The 17,133-nt window shown below is 33.7% G+C and overlaps 3 protein-coding genes across 5 annotated transcripts in view; 1 reads left to right on the forward strand and 2 right to left on the reverse strand.

The window, feature by feature from the left end:
- Positions 1 to 1,477: 1,477 nt before the first annotated feature.
- LOC114804559 (uncharacterized) lies at positions 1,478 to 3,773 on the forward strand. Its single transcript, XM_054228351.1, has 2 exons — positions 1,478 to 3,181; positions 3,289 to 3,773. Exon 1 carries the CDS (start codon positions 1,722 to 1,724, stop codon positions 3,072 to 3,074), a length of 1,353 nt encoding a protein of 450 aa, XP_054084326.1. The 5' UTR covers positions 1,478 to 1,721; the 3' UTR covers positions 3,075 to 3,181; positions 3,289 to 3,773.
- A 2,156-nt stretch (positions 3,774 to 5,929) lies between these two features.
- LOC105217086 (cuticle protein 8) lies at positions 5,930 to 6,766 on the reverse strand. Its single transcript, XM_011191919.3, has 2 exons — positions 6,623 to 6,766; positions 5,930 to 6,555 (listed from the first exon to the last, which is right to left on the reverse strand). The coding sequence occupies exons 1-2, from the start codon at positions 6,632 to 6,634 to the stop codon at positions 6,232 to 6,234; spliced, it is 336 nt and encodes a 111-aa protein (XP_011190221.1). The 5' UTR covers positions 6,635 to 6,766; the 3' UTR covers positions 5,930 to 6,231.
- Positions 6,767 to 9,455: 2,689 nt separating this feature from the next.
- Positions 9,456 to 17,133, reverse strand: part of LOC105217093 (probable serine/threonine-protein kinase DDB_G0268078) — a 31,457-nt gene continuing 23,779 nt past the window's right edge. Inside the window, exons 8-10 of one of the 3 annotated variants that reach the window (XM_011191927.3) lie at positions 16,187 to 16,252; positions 15,410 to 15,516; positions 9,456 to 10,044 (exon numbers count right to left, since the gene is read on the reverse strand). In XM_011191927.3, coding sequence (XP_011190229.2) covers positions 9,962 to 10,044; positions 15,410 to 15,516; positions 16,187 to 16,252 — 256 coding nt within the window. In that variant the 3' untranslated portion in view covers positions 9,456 to 9,961. The remainder of the gene's footprint in view (positions 10,045 to 15,409; positions 15,517 to 16,186; positions 16,253 to 17,133) is intronic. The other 2 variants (XM_054228352.1, XM_054228353.1) reach the window with 2 other exon arrangements.

Genomic DNA, 17,133 nt, shown 5'->3' on the forward strand with positions numbered 1-17,133 from the left:
CTGCATCGAACACTTTCAGGGCTGGAGTGTTTTCGTCCATTCGGACAACATGACCTAGCCAGCGTAGCCGCTGTCTTTTTATTCGCTGAACTATGTCAATGTCGTCGTATAACTCGTACAGCTCATCGTTCCATCGTCTGCGGTATTCGCCGTTGCCAATGTTCTGAGGACCATAAATCTTGCGCAAAATTTTCCTCTCGAAAACTCCTAGTGTCGTCTCATCTGATGTTGACATCGTCCAAGCTTCTGCACCGTAAAGCAGGACGGGAATGATAAGTGACTTGTAGAGCTTGATTTTGGTTCGTCGAGAGAGGACTTTACTGTTCAATTGCCTACTCAGTCCAAAGTAGCACCTGTTGGCAAGAGTTATTCTGCGCTGGATTTCGAGGCTGACATTGTTCGTGTTGTTGATGCTGGTTCCCAGGTATACGAAATTATCTACGACCTCGAAGTTATGACTGTCAACAGTGACGTGGGAGCCAAGACGCGAATGCGCCGACTGTTTGTTTGATGACAGGAGATATTTCGTCTTGTCCTCATTCACCTCCAGACCCATTCGCTTCGCCTCCTTATCCATGCGGGAAAAAGCAGAACAAACGGCGCGGTTGTTGCTTCCGATGATATCAATATCATCGGCGTACGCCAGGAGCTGTACACTCTTGTAGAAGATTGTACCTTCTCGGTTTAGCTCTGCAGCTCTTATAATTTTTTCCAGCATCAGGTTAAAGAAGTCGCACGATAGTGAGTCACCTTGTCTGAAACCTCGTTTGGTATCGAACGGCTCGGAGAGGTCCTTCCCAATCATGACGGAGCTTTTGGTGTTGCTCAACGTCAATTTACACAGCCGTATTAGTTTTGCGGAGATACCAAATTCAGACATCGCGGCGTAAAGGCAACTCCTTTTCGTGCTGTCGAAAGCAGCTTTAAAATCGACAAAAAGGTGGTGTGTGTCGATCCTCTTTTCTCGGGTCTTTTCCAAGATTTGGCGCATGGTGAATATCTGGTCAGTTGTCGATTTTCCAGGTCTAAAGCCACACTGATAAGGTCCAATCAGTTTGTTGACGGTGGGCTTTAGTCTTTCACACAATACGCTCGATAGAACCTTGTATGCGATATTTAGGAGGCTGATCCCACGGTAATTGGCGCAGATTGTGGGATCTCCCTTTTTATGGATTGGGCAGAGCACACTGAGATTCCAATCGTCAGGCATGCTCTCTTCCGACCATATTCTGCAAAGAAGCTGATGCATGCACCTTATCAGTTCTTCGCCGCCGTATTTGAATAGTTCTGCCGGTAATCTATCGGCCCCCGCTGCTTTGTTGTTCTTCAAGCGGGTAATTGCTATTCGAATTTCTTCATGGTCGGGTAATGGAACATCTATTCCATCGTCATCGATTGGGGGATCGGGTTCGCCATCTCCTGGTGTTGTACTTATTTATAAATATATCAGTATTAATTACAAAATACAAATATTGTACATATCTTGTACATATATTGTATATTCAAAATCCACATTGGCAAATATTTTTCGAGACGAATAACTACGTCTTGTTATAAATTTATTCGGAAATAAAAAATCCCATATTCACCAAAAAGAGTACGGTTGACTGATATTATCAGTGTACACTGTAAAAAATATTTTACTAATTTCATATTTTCTAAATGAACACAGCTTCAAAAGTATCTTTTATAAATCTACTAAACTTCAAAAAATACCAAAAATGATTTCTGATGAAACAAGTCCATGTACACCAGAAGCTACATGCTCAAAACAGGGTGCTATAAAGCAAATAAGCATTTCATATTCCAAATTTATTTCTGAAAGTGACGTTCTTATAAGCTACTGCACTCGATTTTCATCTTTACCGATTGAAGACCACTCTAAATCGTTATTAGAAGTAAAAAACGAAAGTCTTCACGAATTGTGGACACGTCTCCAAGCTGCATATGACGCTATATCACTAGTACATTTAAAAACAACTTACGTCAAATATGAGAGTTGTTTAGACCTGTTTAATGAGACAAAAGCTATGATCTCCGATCAATTACAACTTAAAAATATAAGTGCACCTACTCCCCAACCGAGAGTAGAGTTGCCACAAGTACAAGCGCCAGAGGCAAGTAGAGGCATCCATTTCGAGGTGCCAGCATGTGACACAGAAATATTTGATGGAAGTTATGAACAATGGCCGTCCTTCCGGGACATGTTTACAACCAAGTACATAAACCATCCCAAATTAACACAAGCGCAAAAACTGTATCACTTGCGATACAAAACTAAGGGTCAAGCAGGCATAATAGTCAAATCGTTCGCATTAAATGACGAAAACTTCAATTTCGCTTGGGAAGCTCTGAATATAAAATGCGAAAATGAAAAATTTATAGCCGATAAACAAATGGAGATATTAAATAACTTGCCTCAAATGGAAAAAGAAATAAGAAAAATACAATTCAAAGAAGCGCAAAAATCAAAATGCAGAAATGAAAGAGAATTGGTCGAAAAACAAGTCAAGATATTACTGAACTTGCCTAGAATGCGAAAAACAACGAGTGCAGAATTTAATAAAGTTCTTTCCGCTGTTACTAATTGTTTGTTCATTCTGTCGACACTAAATGTTTCCACACACAGTTGGGACCCTATACTGGTATATGTCTGCACCGCAGCATTACCAGCAGAATCAATACTTTTGTGGGAGCAATCGCTCCCCTCACGAAAAAAATGCCCAACATGGCAACAAATGAAAGACTTTCTAACTGCCCAATATGAAATAGCGCAAATAGTAGAAGCAAGTAGAAATAGAAGCTCTTTGAAAATACAATCATTCACAACTGAACGCCATAAATATACGTCATGTGAACTTTGTGCAAAAGTACATAAACTAAAATTTTGCAAAAAATTAAAAAAATTAAATATTATCGAAAGAAATAATTTTGTAAGAGCAAAAAGGCTTTGTATAAATTGCTTGTCACATGCGCATACACTTAAAGATTGCCAAAGCAAATATAATTGCGTCTATTGCCGGAAAAGACACCATTCTATGCTTCACTATTGCACGTTTTCGAGCTCACATTAAAAGCGCTTATACAAAAAGAGCCACGAGCTTGGTTAAAACACGAAGTCCCGAAATCGGCTAAGAAACACTCATTAAAAACTCAAAAGCTACACAGCGAAATACAAATGGTATGGTACCTAATCCATGAAAAAATTCACTTGTTCCACAACATTAGCATCTTTCTATGTACATATATGCAAAAAATAAAAAACAACACCGCTTTTTACTCCTACAGCACCCAGAAACAAATCGAAGAATCATCTACTGGGCTTGGTATTCGCCTAGGGATGCTGGGATGTTAAATAAGCATAAGCCGCACATTACATATACTCATACACAAAAATCTACACCTCACAACACTGTCACACCACATCCATCACATCATGAGAAGCACAACACTGACACACCACATTCACCCCAGCTGAGAAAACCACACACGATGACACCACATTAATACACCACACATGTTAACACAACACAGTCGATCACGAACTCACAACAATCAACAAAAATGGATTAACAACCCGACCATATCCTTTTTCTCACGTATTCGTGATCGCGATCATAAGCCGTTCACCGCAGCCCATATATTCGCTTATCAACATTTCGGAGATTGTCTTTTAATTACTTCTGTTCGCTCATTTTTTGAAATAATTTGTAAAAATACTATTGAAATATAATAAAATAATACATAATTAATTTACATTTTCTTAAACATTTCGCGGGCTTTTTCATTTGTGAAACGTGTGGTAAATTAATCAAAATTAAAAAAAAAATCAATGTTTCTTTCGATAAACTGAAAATACACGTATCATGTACTGAGGAGAAGAATAAAAATTGACCACTATTTTTAAAGTTTTCTTAAAGGATTTTTTATATTGAATTTTATGTACATATGGGCATTTTAGCACCACAGACAAAATATTAAACATTATTAGAATTACAAAGTTTTTGCATATTTCCAGAGGAAAATATTTAAATTTATTTATATTAAATTAATTTTAAATTAAATAACCAATTACGGAATATACGAAAGCCAAGTCGCATAGGAGCTACTTTTCTCATTTCGATTTTTAAAGAATCATAGCATGTATTAATTTTTACTTTGTGTAAAACCTTTATAAGGGTACAAAGAGCAAAATAACATGCATAAGAAGGCATGCGATTGTAAATAACTGTAAGTTTTTTTGAAAATTTTAAGTCAAACGGTTAATTTGTATGCAATTAAAATAACAAAAGCCTTGTTAAAAAATCTGAAGATTTGTGATTTTGGTAACTACTTAAAATAGGTCACGTGTGACATCGCAAGTGTGGAGTTCAAAAATTGAAAATTATTTTTTGTCTTTTAAAATTAACTCAAGTATGTAAATAGATACATTTAAATTAATTATTTACATATGAGCAAAAACCGCACTTTAAATTCAACTAAATAGCTATTTTAATAGATTTTTGCGAAAATTATAGGCTTACAAATCAAAACAAGAGTGCTCATTTTAACAATGACAAGCTAACTTAAACTAAACTAAAATTAAGAAATCCTTTAGTTGCTTTTCTAAAATATACATTTTTTTGAAGATAACTGCTCTCAATTTAAAAAGAAGTTTATATTTTCAAGCCTGGTTGATTTTATAAAATAATTAAAAGGCTCTTCATTAGAATAGAATTTGTTTGGAATGTCCGGCAGATAACGAAATCCAAAATTTTTTTATATCCGAGAATAGCATTTTCTGAAATAAAAACTGTATTTCACTATAATTTCATAATACAATAATATTTTAATTTCATAATATAGAATTTTTGTTGTGTTTATCGTTGGATGTTAGTTAAAATAAATAAATACATTTACTACTTTTTTAAGCAATTTTATTGGACTTGTTGTTAAATAATTACGTATTATAACAACAAAATCAACATAAAAATTATGATGGAAAAAAATGTACCGTGCGAATGTGATAAATATTTAATTAAAAAAAAAAACAAAAAAATATTTTTGCATGAAACTCATACCAATTTTAAAGGCATCAATGCGCAACATTTTACCATCAAAAACATTTTAATATTGCCTCACAATTTTTTTTAGTTGAAATGTGTGCGATTGTCGCGTTCGACATGGCGAAATGTGCATATGTTTAATTAGATCCCAAAAACCACTTTAAAAACACTTAAAATTTTTGTTTTGGATCAATGGTTGATGAGTGATAAATAGAGCAGTTTGGAAACTCGTGTCGAAGGCAGCAATAAAAAAATTATCCTGAGTCGCCGTTTGGAAAGGAAAAAAGAAGTTACAAATACTTTTAAATAAAATTGTGTTAAAGTTTAAATATCAACTTTAAACATATATTTTTTTTAAATTAACGATTTTTAGACTTTTGCGTCTTTTAAGTTTGCCAGACATGACTCCGTGTGACATTTGCTTATTTCCAAAAATAAAGAGATCCTTAAAGAGTCGTCCTTTTATAAGCATCCGAGAAATTTTCGAGTGTGAGAAGTATTTCGACGACTGGAAGAAGCGCTGTCATAAGTGCATATTACGGAATAGAGACTATTTTGAAGGCAACATCATTGATGTAAACGAATAAAAAAGACATGAAAATCAATGAGAAAACGCTGTTTTAATCCTAAAAAATTTAATATGGAATATTGTGAAAAAGCTCAAACTCAGCATGTATTAAAAACATTTTAAATATCAATAATTTGGTTGAGATAGAATAATGGTGAGTTTTAAAAGGGTTTTGCTGTTTTTTTCATTACATTACTTCGAAAACTTTTCATATAACATCTACTAAGAAATCCATTGTGCATCACCTCTCTGCTGGAAACTCTTCGAAAACTTAAGGTTCAAAGCTCTGAGTAGTTTTTATCCATAAGAAACTTAATTTGCATAAATAATTTCATTTATTTTTCAATGTTTTTGAATTGGTATGTGTAGCAATGAATATCAAAGTGAGGCTCAGAGCCATTATATCGAGTATGTAAGTATGTATTTTATTGTAAGAGTCTGTGTGTATAATTCTGCTATATGGTTCAATATGTATGTACATGCGCGTGTGTGTGTATGTGTTGTGGAATGTAAATGCAGATGCTTTACAGAATTGTTTATATAAATAAAATGTATGCGGATGCGAGAATATATATGTATTAATGCGTGTCACTACTCCTGCCCAACAGCAGTCAACTTTTAGTGATGTAACGGCAACTGACGGATTACTGGCACTTCCCGATGTACTTGAGCGGTGAAGCCCAACAATGGATCGGCATTGTATTCCACAACACGACGCTGACCATCGGGTTCAATCAGCGAGTAACGCCCTGTTACATAATCGCCGTGACGATGCTCGAACTGATCCTTCACATCGCCGGTGTGCGTGTCATGCACGGAATAGTGGAACTCATACTGCGGTGGGGTATGCTCCTCCAATTCGATGGGGATCGGAACACCATGTCCAATTAGACCTGCGCTGCTGGTGGCAAAGTAGCTGACGGCGAGCAAAGTGAGAGCAAGCTGCAAAGGAAAGAACCGTTGTAAGTTATATTTATACAGTTTCATTAAAGGAATATATTTTACTAACGATGGCTTTCATATTGTTTGTGTTCGTTTTCTTTTGTTTAATTAATCACTCTTCAGTACTGCTACTGCTACTTCAATTGTCTCGCTGTTTCTAATGCTGTTTGCCCAGACTGTTGTGGCTTTTATACTCACTTGTCGCATGAAGTCGGCCATATGAATATGATACGCATGCGCATGTGCAAGACATCTTCCGCCCAACACTAGTAGCATAGCCATTGGCCGCCCTTTATGCTACACCATGCATTGTTGTTGCTGCTGCCCTATTGAGCTGCATTCAACGCGCTGTCGCGTAATTGTCACCGGATCCAACTGCCGGTCGGTACTCCTGCAATGCTTTTTGATTTGGTAATATTACGCAAATTAAAGTAAAAAAAATTTAATATCAAATATAAAGCACATAAAAAGGGAAATAAACTTAAAATTTGTACTAATACGCTTTTCGGCGTTCACTTACTTACAGTGGAGGGTATAGAAATGTGACAAAGTGAAGACATATTATATTTATTATAACAATAATTTATGAAATAAGATTGCTTAGCAGAAAGAAATAATTCTAAAATTTTCTGTAACAGGAAACCTATTTTGGGAAAGGGTACACTACGAATCCCCTTCTGTGATGGAAAGCACACCTGATAGCCCGTTCTATGTAACCGGACGAGATCCGAGATTTTATCCGAAAAAGTACTATCAATATTTTTTGCCTCATCAACAAATCCTCTAATCAAATATTTTGTTAAAAGTGATCTTTATCCTTACACCGACGTTTTAAAAAATATGACCCTTTTAGCCCATTCTAAGCAAACTTGTCTTACGAAATTAATTCTCATCGGTTGTTATATGTATAATAAATAAGTAATGGAGGGGTGTAATAGAATCAAAAACAATATCGAAACTACTCGACCAATTTCATAAAATTCGGTTCATAATATCTTCCTGGCTTCCCAATGATATGTTGTGAAAATAGGCCAAATTGGTTCACAACCACGCCTACTTCTTATATACCAGAACTTTTGAGTCGATCTGAAACGTTAACTTTACAATATACAAATTAAGCACTAGTGAAGATATCGGAATAGAACTTTGCATAAATACTGCGCTTATAGTGTGGCAGCCCTTTTCTAAAAATCCCCGAAATCGGACCAGAGGTTTTCAAGGCCCTATATATCGAACATGAGGACCCCAGTGCTTCTAATAATTTTTTTTATCGAAAATATAGGTAAGTCTCTCAGATATTTTGAAGAAATTCAATATTATATACAGTTAGAATTTTCAAAAAATCTATTTTTTTTATTTCATTTTCTTAATGTACATATATTTAAGAATACACACAGAAAATTTCATATCGTTCCGGTGAATATTTTCAAAGTTACAAGCAAATGAAAAATTTGAAAAGGCGTTTCAGAGTGCTTTTAAGTACAAGGTCCAAACTTTAAACGCGTTTTTCTCAAAATGGTGTTTTCAAAGTCGGTGACCAACATTACTCGAAAACGGCTAGACCGATTAGTCTCAAATTTTAACACGACCTTCTTAAATATATTTTTTAGTAATTAATCGTAGATTTTTTCTCTCCGATAAATATATTTTTTTTTTTATAAACAATTTAAGGCCGAAATTTCGGTGAAAAATCGATTTTTTTTTTTTAGAAACCGCCATTTTGTCAAAAAATTTTATTTTGCTTATTCCTTCGATTAATTACTAGATTCAACATTATTTTAACGAAATCTGTTTGGTTTTTTAATTTCGGATGATCCAGTTCCGAGATATAGTGGTCACCGCAAAACGTCTTTTTTGAGAGGAGCTCCTGGAGATCAGCTGTAGCTCATTTTCAAATAAATATTTTTACTAAAACTAAGTCTTAAAATACAGTTAAAAGATACCATAAAATGTGTATAAATTTTTGGATCAATAAATTAAAAAGTTTTCTCAGAAAAAATTCTGGAAAATTCACTTTTTTTCGGCCGTCTAACTGTATATAACCCCTTAATATGTCTACATGCCGAAAATGGGTGAAATCGGGTCATAACTTCACCTAGCTCCCATATACCTAATATTAGGCTTTCCAACTTTCAATGGACTTTATACCGCATATATGACGAATATGTGAGTCAAATTGTGTGTTATATTAATAAAATTAAATAAATAAATTGCGAGAGTATAAAATAGGCCTTCCTTACTTGTTTTATTTTACTTTTACAACTCTTTTACATCTTTTACTTACTTACTTTTCAAAGTGTTCATATTTCAAAAGCCAGCGCTGTATATACGCATATTTTAGTACATAAATTATGCAATTTTGAAAAAATTACATATTTGTACCATTGTCTGCTAATATACTAGTACTATGCATGCAAATAAGTTTATTTATATAGGTGTAATACACACAGATTAGTGAATGCTGTTGTTGCTAGGCCGTCTGCCGGGCATAGTATGGAAATTAGACATGTACCTAAGTATAATGCAAACTGTAAGGAAATGCCATAGAGCACAGTATCGTCGAGGGATATCAAATTCGTTGACAAATCCGAAAGTCAGTCAGCTGGTAACTGTCAAGAGTTAGTAGCGGCAACTCTATTGGTCTCTTGGTAATCAGCTGGTTTGACAAGTACTCACAACAATTGCCGTTGAATTTGGAATTTAAAAGTCAAAGTAAAACAGTTGAATTGGCTTAATGATATCACATTTCTATGCAGCGGCTTCAACACATAAATAAAATGTAATGATAATAAAACTGAGAATTAGGAAATTATACTTACTTATCTATAAGCTTGTGAGCCTTTCTCGTGCGCGGTGCGTTGTTCCACTTTCAGCTTTTGTTGGTTAAATAAAACAAATTGTTGTTGTACAGTTTTGTTGTAATATTTTTTATTATTTTACAGTTTTCGAAATTAAATTAAGTACACATTTACAAATACATACATACATATAATTATTGTTATTGTTGTTTGCGCACATAAATTCATTTGCATTAACAGTTTTTTCATTGAGTTACCCGATTTTTCGTGTAAGTTTGTACAAATGTAATGCTAGTATTTAGTTTATTTGGTATTTTACAATTTACTGCAAGTTTAAATGGTACATAGTGTCTCACACACATTTCTTGCTGTTGATGTATTTAGAAAAAATACCTATCATATGTGCCTGTGTGTTCTGTGCTAATGCAATTTGAGAACATTCATTATTTTACTTGCTCTTTAGAATTTTCATTTAGTTTATCACAGCACAAACTTTTGTATGACAATTTAGCTCATACAATTCCTCGCCATTTTCCCGCTACTGCTTTGGTTGCTTTCTTTAACTTTCTTTTAGATTTCTTTGTTAAATAATCTTCTCTTCTTTATGCCTAATTGTTAAGGTACGCTGTATTCCATTCGGAACTGTTTTTATCGCTGAGTCCATTTAGTATTTTCTTCTCAAGCAAAGAGCCTAGAAACGTGAGTAAAAGAAAAAATTTATTTGTAGTGTTATTTAATATTTAATCAGTATAATTTTAATACTCTCGCAACAAAAGTTTCTAAGAGAGTATTATAGTTTTGTTCACATAACGGTTGTTTGTAAGTCATAAAACTAATCGAGTTAGATACAGTAGTTTTCCGAAATAACGAACACATTAATTATCAGGCCTGTTTGCTATATCGAATTTTTCGTTAATTCGAGTACTCACTTAGAGGTATGCTTTTTAATAAAAATGAGTTAAATATCCGTAAATTGCAGTTTAATAAATTGTTTTATTAATTATTTGTTAAAAAATGAAAAACCATAACAAAACAATTCAAATCCAATAAATTCTTCCAAAATGGACCAATTCTGACACTCATACTTCTATTTGGTGCTGATCAATAATTTTAAGCTTTTTTATAAAATTCAACATTTTTTCAATTTGCACATTTCTTTTGAATTTTTTCCAGTTTTATTTTTAATTCTGGTTCGATGTTGTTTGATTTTTTCCTCTTTCTTCATATCTTAACGAAACTTAGAACACGTATTTCTTGGCACCCTGAGGAGGTTGCTTTCGAAGATGGGCAAAATCGGACCATTACCACGCCCACAAAATGGCGAAAACCAAAAACCTATAAAGTGTAACTAAGCCATAAATAAAGCTATAAAAGTATAATTTGGTGTTAAAGGAACGCATTAGGAAGGGTCATATTTGGATGTAATATTTTTGGGGAAGTGAGCGTGCCCAAATCGGTTATTTCTATATTTCTCGCAAACCATTGAAGCTATATAAACCAAACTTTCTGCAATCGGTTCTTCTACGTACCCCACCACACACCATGAAAATAGTTGAAATCGGATAATAACCACGCCCACTTCCCACACAAAGGCTAGGTTGAAAATTACTAAAAGTGCGTTAATTCATTAACGAAAAACGTCAGAAACACTAAAATTTACAGAAGATATAGCAGGAGGAAGCTGCACTCAGATTTTTTACAAAATGAAAAATGGCCGTGGTATCGCCCACTTATGGGTCAAAAACCATATCTCAGGAACAGACAGATTTCAATGAAATTCGGTATATAATATTTTCTTGACACCTTGATAACACGGATAAAAAATGGGCGAAATCGGTTCACAACGACGACTACTTTCCCCATAACTCAATTTTGAATTCCATCAGATTCCTTCACTTTATTATGTATATATAAGAAACACTTTTCACAAATAGTGCATATCATCTCTGGCTTCACTTGTGAAAAAATTGTCGATAACGGACCATAACTTTTCAAAGCCCCATATATCGAACATGTTGAACTCAGCGCCTAAGGATAAATTTTAACCGAAAATATGGATAAATCTCTCAGATAATTTAATGTAATTCAGAGGAAATTGTTTTCTTCTAATAGTGTGTCTCTGTTCAAAAAATTATTAAAATCGGATCATAACATCTCCATATACCTCATTGTAGGTTTTTCAAAAATACGGTGAGTTTTAGTCCGCATATATGTATTGGTTAATATGTGAGATATCTTAGCAAAATTAGGTGAGTGTATAGTCTTGGATATAGTGTACCTTGCTGGTGAAAATGAATGAAATCGGTTCAGGAATTACCTCACCGAATTTATATGTAAATTTGAGTGTTATCTTAATAAAATTTCTTCAATAAATTGCGAGAGTATAAAATGTTCGGTTGCACCCGAACTTAGCCTTTCCTTACTTGTTAGCTATAATATTAATTTGAAAATAAGTCAAAGTTCGGGTGCGATTATATTAAGAATATGAAAGCATATTTTAGTATTTTTTAGAGATAATTGTCAAAGTATTCAACACCAAAGGGTAATTAGCTTATCTTTCCTGTACGATGCGCTTGACGCAACGATAGTCCAACTTCTTTAATTCGTTCGAAAGGTAACTCAAAGTCTGTAAAGACTTTGTGTGAAATTTTTTATATCGCTGTAAATGCAACAATAAGACAGTGAGACAGTTTTTTGTCTTCTAAGAAGCGCCTATAAAAGTTTGTTTCATATGATCGAACTATTTTCATAATACATTGCTTGTCATTGGTTAGATATAACCATTTTTTTCCTATTTTACTTCACAAAAACCTTCTTCTTATGAAAGTTCACACCATGTTCGGTAAAAAGCTGCACATAGTTGTATGTTATGTGAAAACATAACTGTACACTCGAACTTCAACTCTTGATGGATATTTAAAAGCTTTCAAGGGCGAGAAACAGCACGATCGAATCATAAAATTGTTAGAATTGCTTCCATTTCTACAAAGTCGGCATCTAAGATCAGCGAATTATACCCAGTAAGCGCAAATTTTAAGTAGCATCAAATTATGAAGAAACCACCTCTGAATGTCATACACAAAGAAAAACGGTTTCAATGTGCGGAAGAGTACATGCTTTGGAGTGTTCAATCTGACACTAGACACAATGCTTGGCATTTACTTGTTTTTACTGATGAAAAACGTTTTAATTTAGACAGACCCGATAGTTTTCAATACTACTTTCATGATTTATGCTAAGAAGAAGTGTGTTTAAGCCGGCATCATAAGTGCTTAATGGTACAGAATGCCAGCACGTTTTACAATTGATTTTATGTTTAATGATCAGAAAATGAGCGGTGAGCGCTTCAAAACAACAGTTTTTCTATTATGCATAGATCTTTTCGGACCTATTCCATGGATAAATTAGATAATGCTCAAATGAGTTAAAACGTTAATATTATGACTTGGCTAATATATTCTCTGGATCTTAAAGTATTTGAAATTGTTTGGAGCTGGAAACTTCATGGAAAGTTTATGAAGAAGGAAAACAATAAGAATATAAAGCTATTTTTCTTTAAAACATTAACCGCTTTAAGAAAATGATAGAAAAACACAATTTCGTTACATTTTTATATTCTTTGAATATTATCCTTGAAATACTGAAATATAATTATTTAAATAGCTTTGACGAATAAATTCCCAAAAATTCACAGAAGGGTAGGGTAGATTATTGCATATTGTGATATTCCTAATATCGATCTAGTATTCAGCGATGAATTAAGAAGAAAATATTGTTTTTTTATGATTTCTTCTATGAACAGAAACATTGAGAGAATTCTGCAGATTTTATCCATATCATTGTAACTTTTTTCTATATTATTTGTCATTTAGCAGAGCAAAGATGCTTTCAGTACCACATTTTTGTATTTGATATATGTATAAGTATGTAAGTTATGTTTTAGAAAAACTCTCGCTTATTGTTACGTTGCATGATCCTCGTGTATTCCTTACATTGTTCGAAATTAATATGAATCTTATGAAACCCATAGATAGACAACAGATAAAACTATTTCTCTCTTTGAACTTATTTTGATAGGTTTATAATCCCTACTAATATTATAAATGCGAATGTAAGTTTGTTTGTTACGCTTTCACGCAAAAACTACTAAACCGATCATCATGAAACTTTGTACATATACTCTTGAAGGTACTAGAAGCAACATAGGGTACTTTATATTAAAAAAAAAATTACGAAAGGTAAAACAATTGTTTCTCAAAAAATCGTCAAATGCAAAGTGTATTCAACAAAGTGAACCAGGTATATGACATATCACAATTTTTTACCCGAATGTGACATGTTTGTTGCCATTGATTTAACCCATACATTTATTCAAAAATTCAAATTTCGAAATTCAAAAGTAAACAAATTTCAAACCAAAAAAAAATATTTTTTAAATGAATAAAAGAAAATGCCGAATACTTTCTGCTTAGGCAAAACAACTCATGGAAGCAATTTACTAAGATTTTGTGCTCCAACTGACAAATTGAAAACAATTTTATCAATATATATTATATTGTTAAAGTTAAAAAAGGCGGGTTAATGTAAACAAATACATGTATTGTTTACTATTTTATTGTCAAAAGCGGGTATGTCAAATACTTAGTTCACTTTGTTGAATACACTTTGGTCAAATGTAGCTACTTCAGTAATGAAGTTTTACAGTCATGAAGTTTCAACCCTGAATACTGTAATACCGTCCCATTGTATGGCGGTAACGAAAATATCTAATTTAATTGAATATAGTTTCAACTGTTTATAATATTTCTATATTTATTGTGACTTTCTTCTGTCGTTACATGCAGTATAAAACTATTCCAATTTTTGAGGTTATCCGTAATTTTTGTGGTTAGCTGTTACTTTATTATTTTAGATCTTACTCGCTGATGTTAATTTTTACTCTGCTTTTTTTTTAAATGCCTCGAAAGCGGAAATCTGGTCTATCCAAAAATTCATTCAAATCAAGAAACTTCGGCTCACGCAGAGCTGAGAAGACAACAACAAGCAGAGCGACAAAGAGTTTTGAGAGCAGCTGAAACGCCTCTTCAGGCACGAGTTCGTTTAGAAAGACAAGCTGCACTGCAGACAACTAGAAGAGCGATAGAAACACCAGAACAATCGGTAGTGGTGGACTCTTCTTTCTCGATGCACCAGGAGTAACTGGAAAAATGTTTTTACTTAACTTATTATTAATGTCCGTCAGAAAAGACCAAAAAGTAGCAGTTGCCGTAGCTTCGTCAGGTATTGCCGTGATGCTATTAAACGGCGGTCGTTCGGCACATTCCGTTTTAAAATTACCATTGAATTTGTCATAGGAAGATTCGCCCATTTGTAATTTTAGTAAAAATAGTTCACGAGGTAGAGTGCTGCGAGAATGCAAGCTTTTAGCAACAACATTTGTATAGTGATCAGTGGTTGCGTGCAAGAGCAATATTAGCACCAAGAAATGAAATCGTTAATAGGATCAACACTGACATTTTAAAGGAGGTTCAGGGAGAAATGAAGGAATATTTGTCAATGGATACAATTATGGAACTAAGTAGTTCATATCCTGTGGAGTTTTTAAATTCACTTGAACTATCGGGTGTACCGTCACATAAACTTAAATTGAAACTAAGCATATATTAAAGTGTTGAAACTTCTGTCTGTAGTAATTTTTAAAAATTGTTGATCTCAGCCAAACAATCAAATTTAGTTATCATATTGACTCATTTCTATTATTATACCCTTACCCTTTATCTCTCATACTTATTTAATACCTCCACTGCGGGCGAAGCCGCGGGTAAAAAGCTAGTTGTAATATAAAGAATCAACAGTTTTTGAAGACGTAACTAAAAACGATTAAACTGATTTAAAAAATTTTTGGAGCTACGAAATTTAGGAATACGAGCTCTGCACATGATGCAGATAGTTAGAAACTCCTTTCTATCAATGTAGTCAATTGATAAAAAATCGACACATTTTCTTTTTTTTTAATTCACTTTTACTTATTTAAATTTTGCATTTGCCGAACCTACCATTTTCGGCAACCATCCACGCCGTCAATTTTTCATCTTCGGTTTTATTCGTACCGTCCCACGGTTGCATTTTGGCTTTTGTCTGCGCAACGGACTGTGGATCAACTCTGAAAAAATAATTTCAGTAAATTTACTGCATTTTGAGTGTTGTGTTGCAATATATTTTGAAGAAAATGTTTACATTTAAATATTTGAACTAAAGAAATGTTTGTGCGAAATTGGAAAATTGCACAAGTTACAGAAACAAACTACATAAAGCAAATGACAACATAGCTACATACAAATGCAAAGGCAATTAGCAACTACTGTAATGTGTCACGAAATTACACAAATGGAACACATATGTAAGTGTTTACTATATTTACTATAAACAACATGGCACTAAGGTCTGATAAACAATACAAATTTGGGGAGTACACAAATGCTACGGCAGCCAATTGCAACAAAAATGCACAACAACAAATTAACACTTTACCACTTTAATCCAAATTTAAGTACAGTTTTCGATCTTACGAGTTGTAAGTAGATTGTATGTGCTATGTGGTACTAAGCGGTATGGTATCAGCAACCAGTGAGACATCTGAAATACAACCAATTTGGATACTCGTATGCCTGTCTAAAATCCATGCAACATTATATTACTTAGTAATTAAATTTTGTCATATTAATTTTCTACGATCCACTACCTAATTATCAAATAAATACCGTTAACTACTAATTAAACTACATTAAATTAATTTGACATAATTTTTATATAAGCAAGTTCTAGATCTTTACCTAATGGGCCAAAATTGGCACTCATCATCTGTGGGCGGGTCAAGTGAATCCTTAGATATACTAGAACTGTCATATAAAATACATATTTGTATGTTTAGAACTTTCTTCTTTTGGTAAATTTATTAAAAAGCTTTAAGCATATAAAGGCAAACATATTATTGCATTATACATACATAGAAATACATACAAAAGACAAAACATTACGTAGGAATTGGGACAAAACAAATAATAAACGTTTGACAAAATCAATCATTGAATCAAACAGAACACTGGTATAAATCACATAAACTAGTTAGTTTAATCTAATACTCTTAAATAGCGGGCTTTGATACCACTTTTATAAGATATACCCAGTAGCTCTTTTATGGATAACTGCATCCGTTAACAAACATTTTCGTCTGGCTCTAGTAAAAGTATTGTGGAAGATGCCTAGTTGTGTAGGCAATCCTGAACATCCAATAAGACTTTACTGGCCTTGACCAGGACTAGACAACAAGGGTGATAAGTGCCCGACAGTTGGGAATCAATGGGGGAAATCTTCCATGGGACATTATTATCAAAAGAGTGCACTTTGAGATACGATTCAGAACAGTTCTGAGCAATAAGAGAGAATGGGAGGATTCCTCTATCAAGGAATTCATAAGCAGATGCATACAATAATGGTACACGAACGGGTATAGGTGTCAACTTAATGGGACTACGTCTCAAATTGTCTGTACACATGGGACAATATTTCTGCATCTTTCAAGCTGCGGTCTTTGCCATTAGTAAATGTGCAGAGGTCATGTTGAACAGGAACTACCACGGTGAACAAGTTAGTCAAGCGGCTCTACAGACAATATCATTCTTTTAAATAGATTCAGTGGCTACCAGGCTGGAGCCCCTTATTGTAGTTGGTTAACATGTTCTAGAAGTCGTCTACAGGAAGAGGAATGGTAAGTATGAAC

This window comes from Zeugodacus cucurbitae, chromosome 3, assembly GCF_028554725.1.
Source record: "Zeugodacus cucurbitae isolate PBARC_wt_2022May chromosome 3, idZeuCucr1.2, whole genome shotgun sequence".
Lineage (NCBI taxonomy): Eukaryota > Metazoa > Arthropoda > Insecta > Diptera > Tephritidae > Zeugodacus > Zeugodacus cucurbitae.

Excerpts from the sequence above, each read along its gene's own strand:
- LOC114804559 (XM_054228351.1), top strand. The coding sequence starts at position 1,722 with ATGATTTCTGATGAAACAAGTCCATGTACACCAGAAGCTACATGCTCA.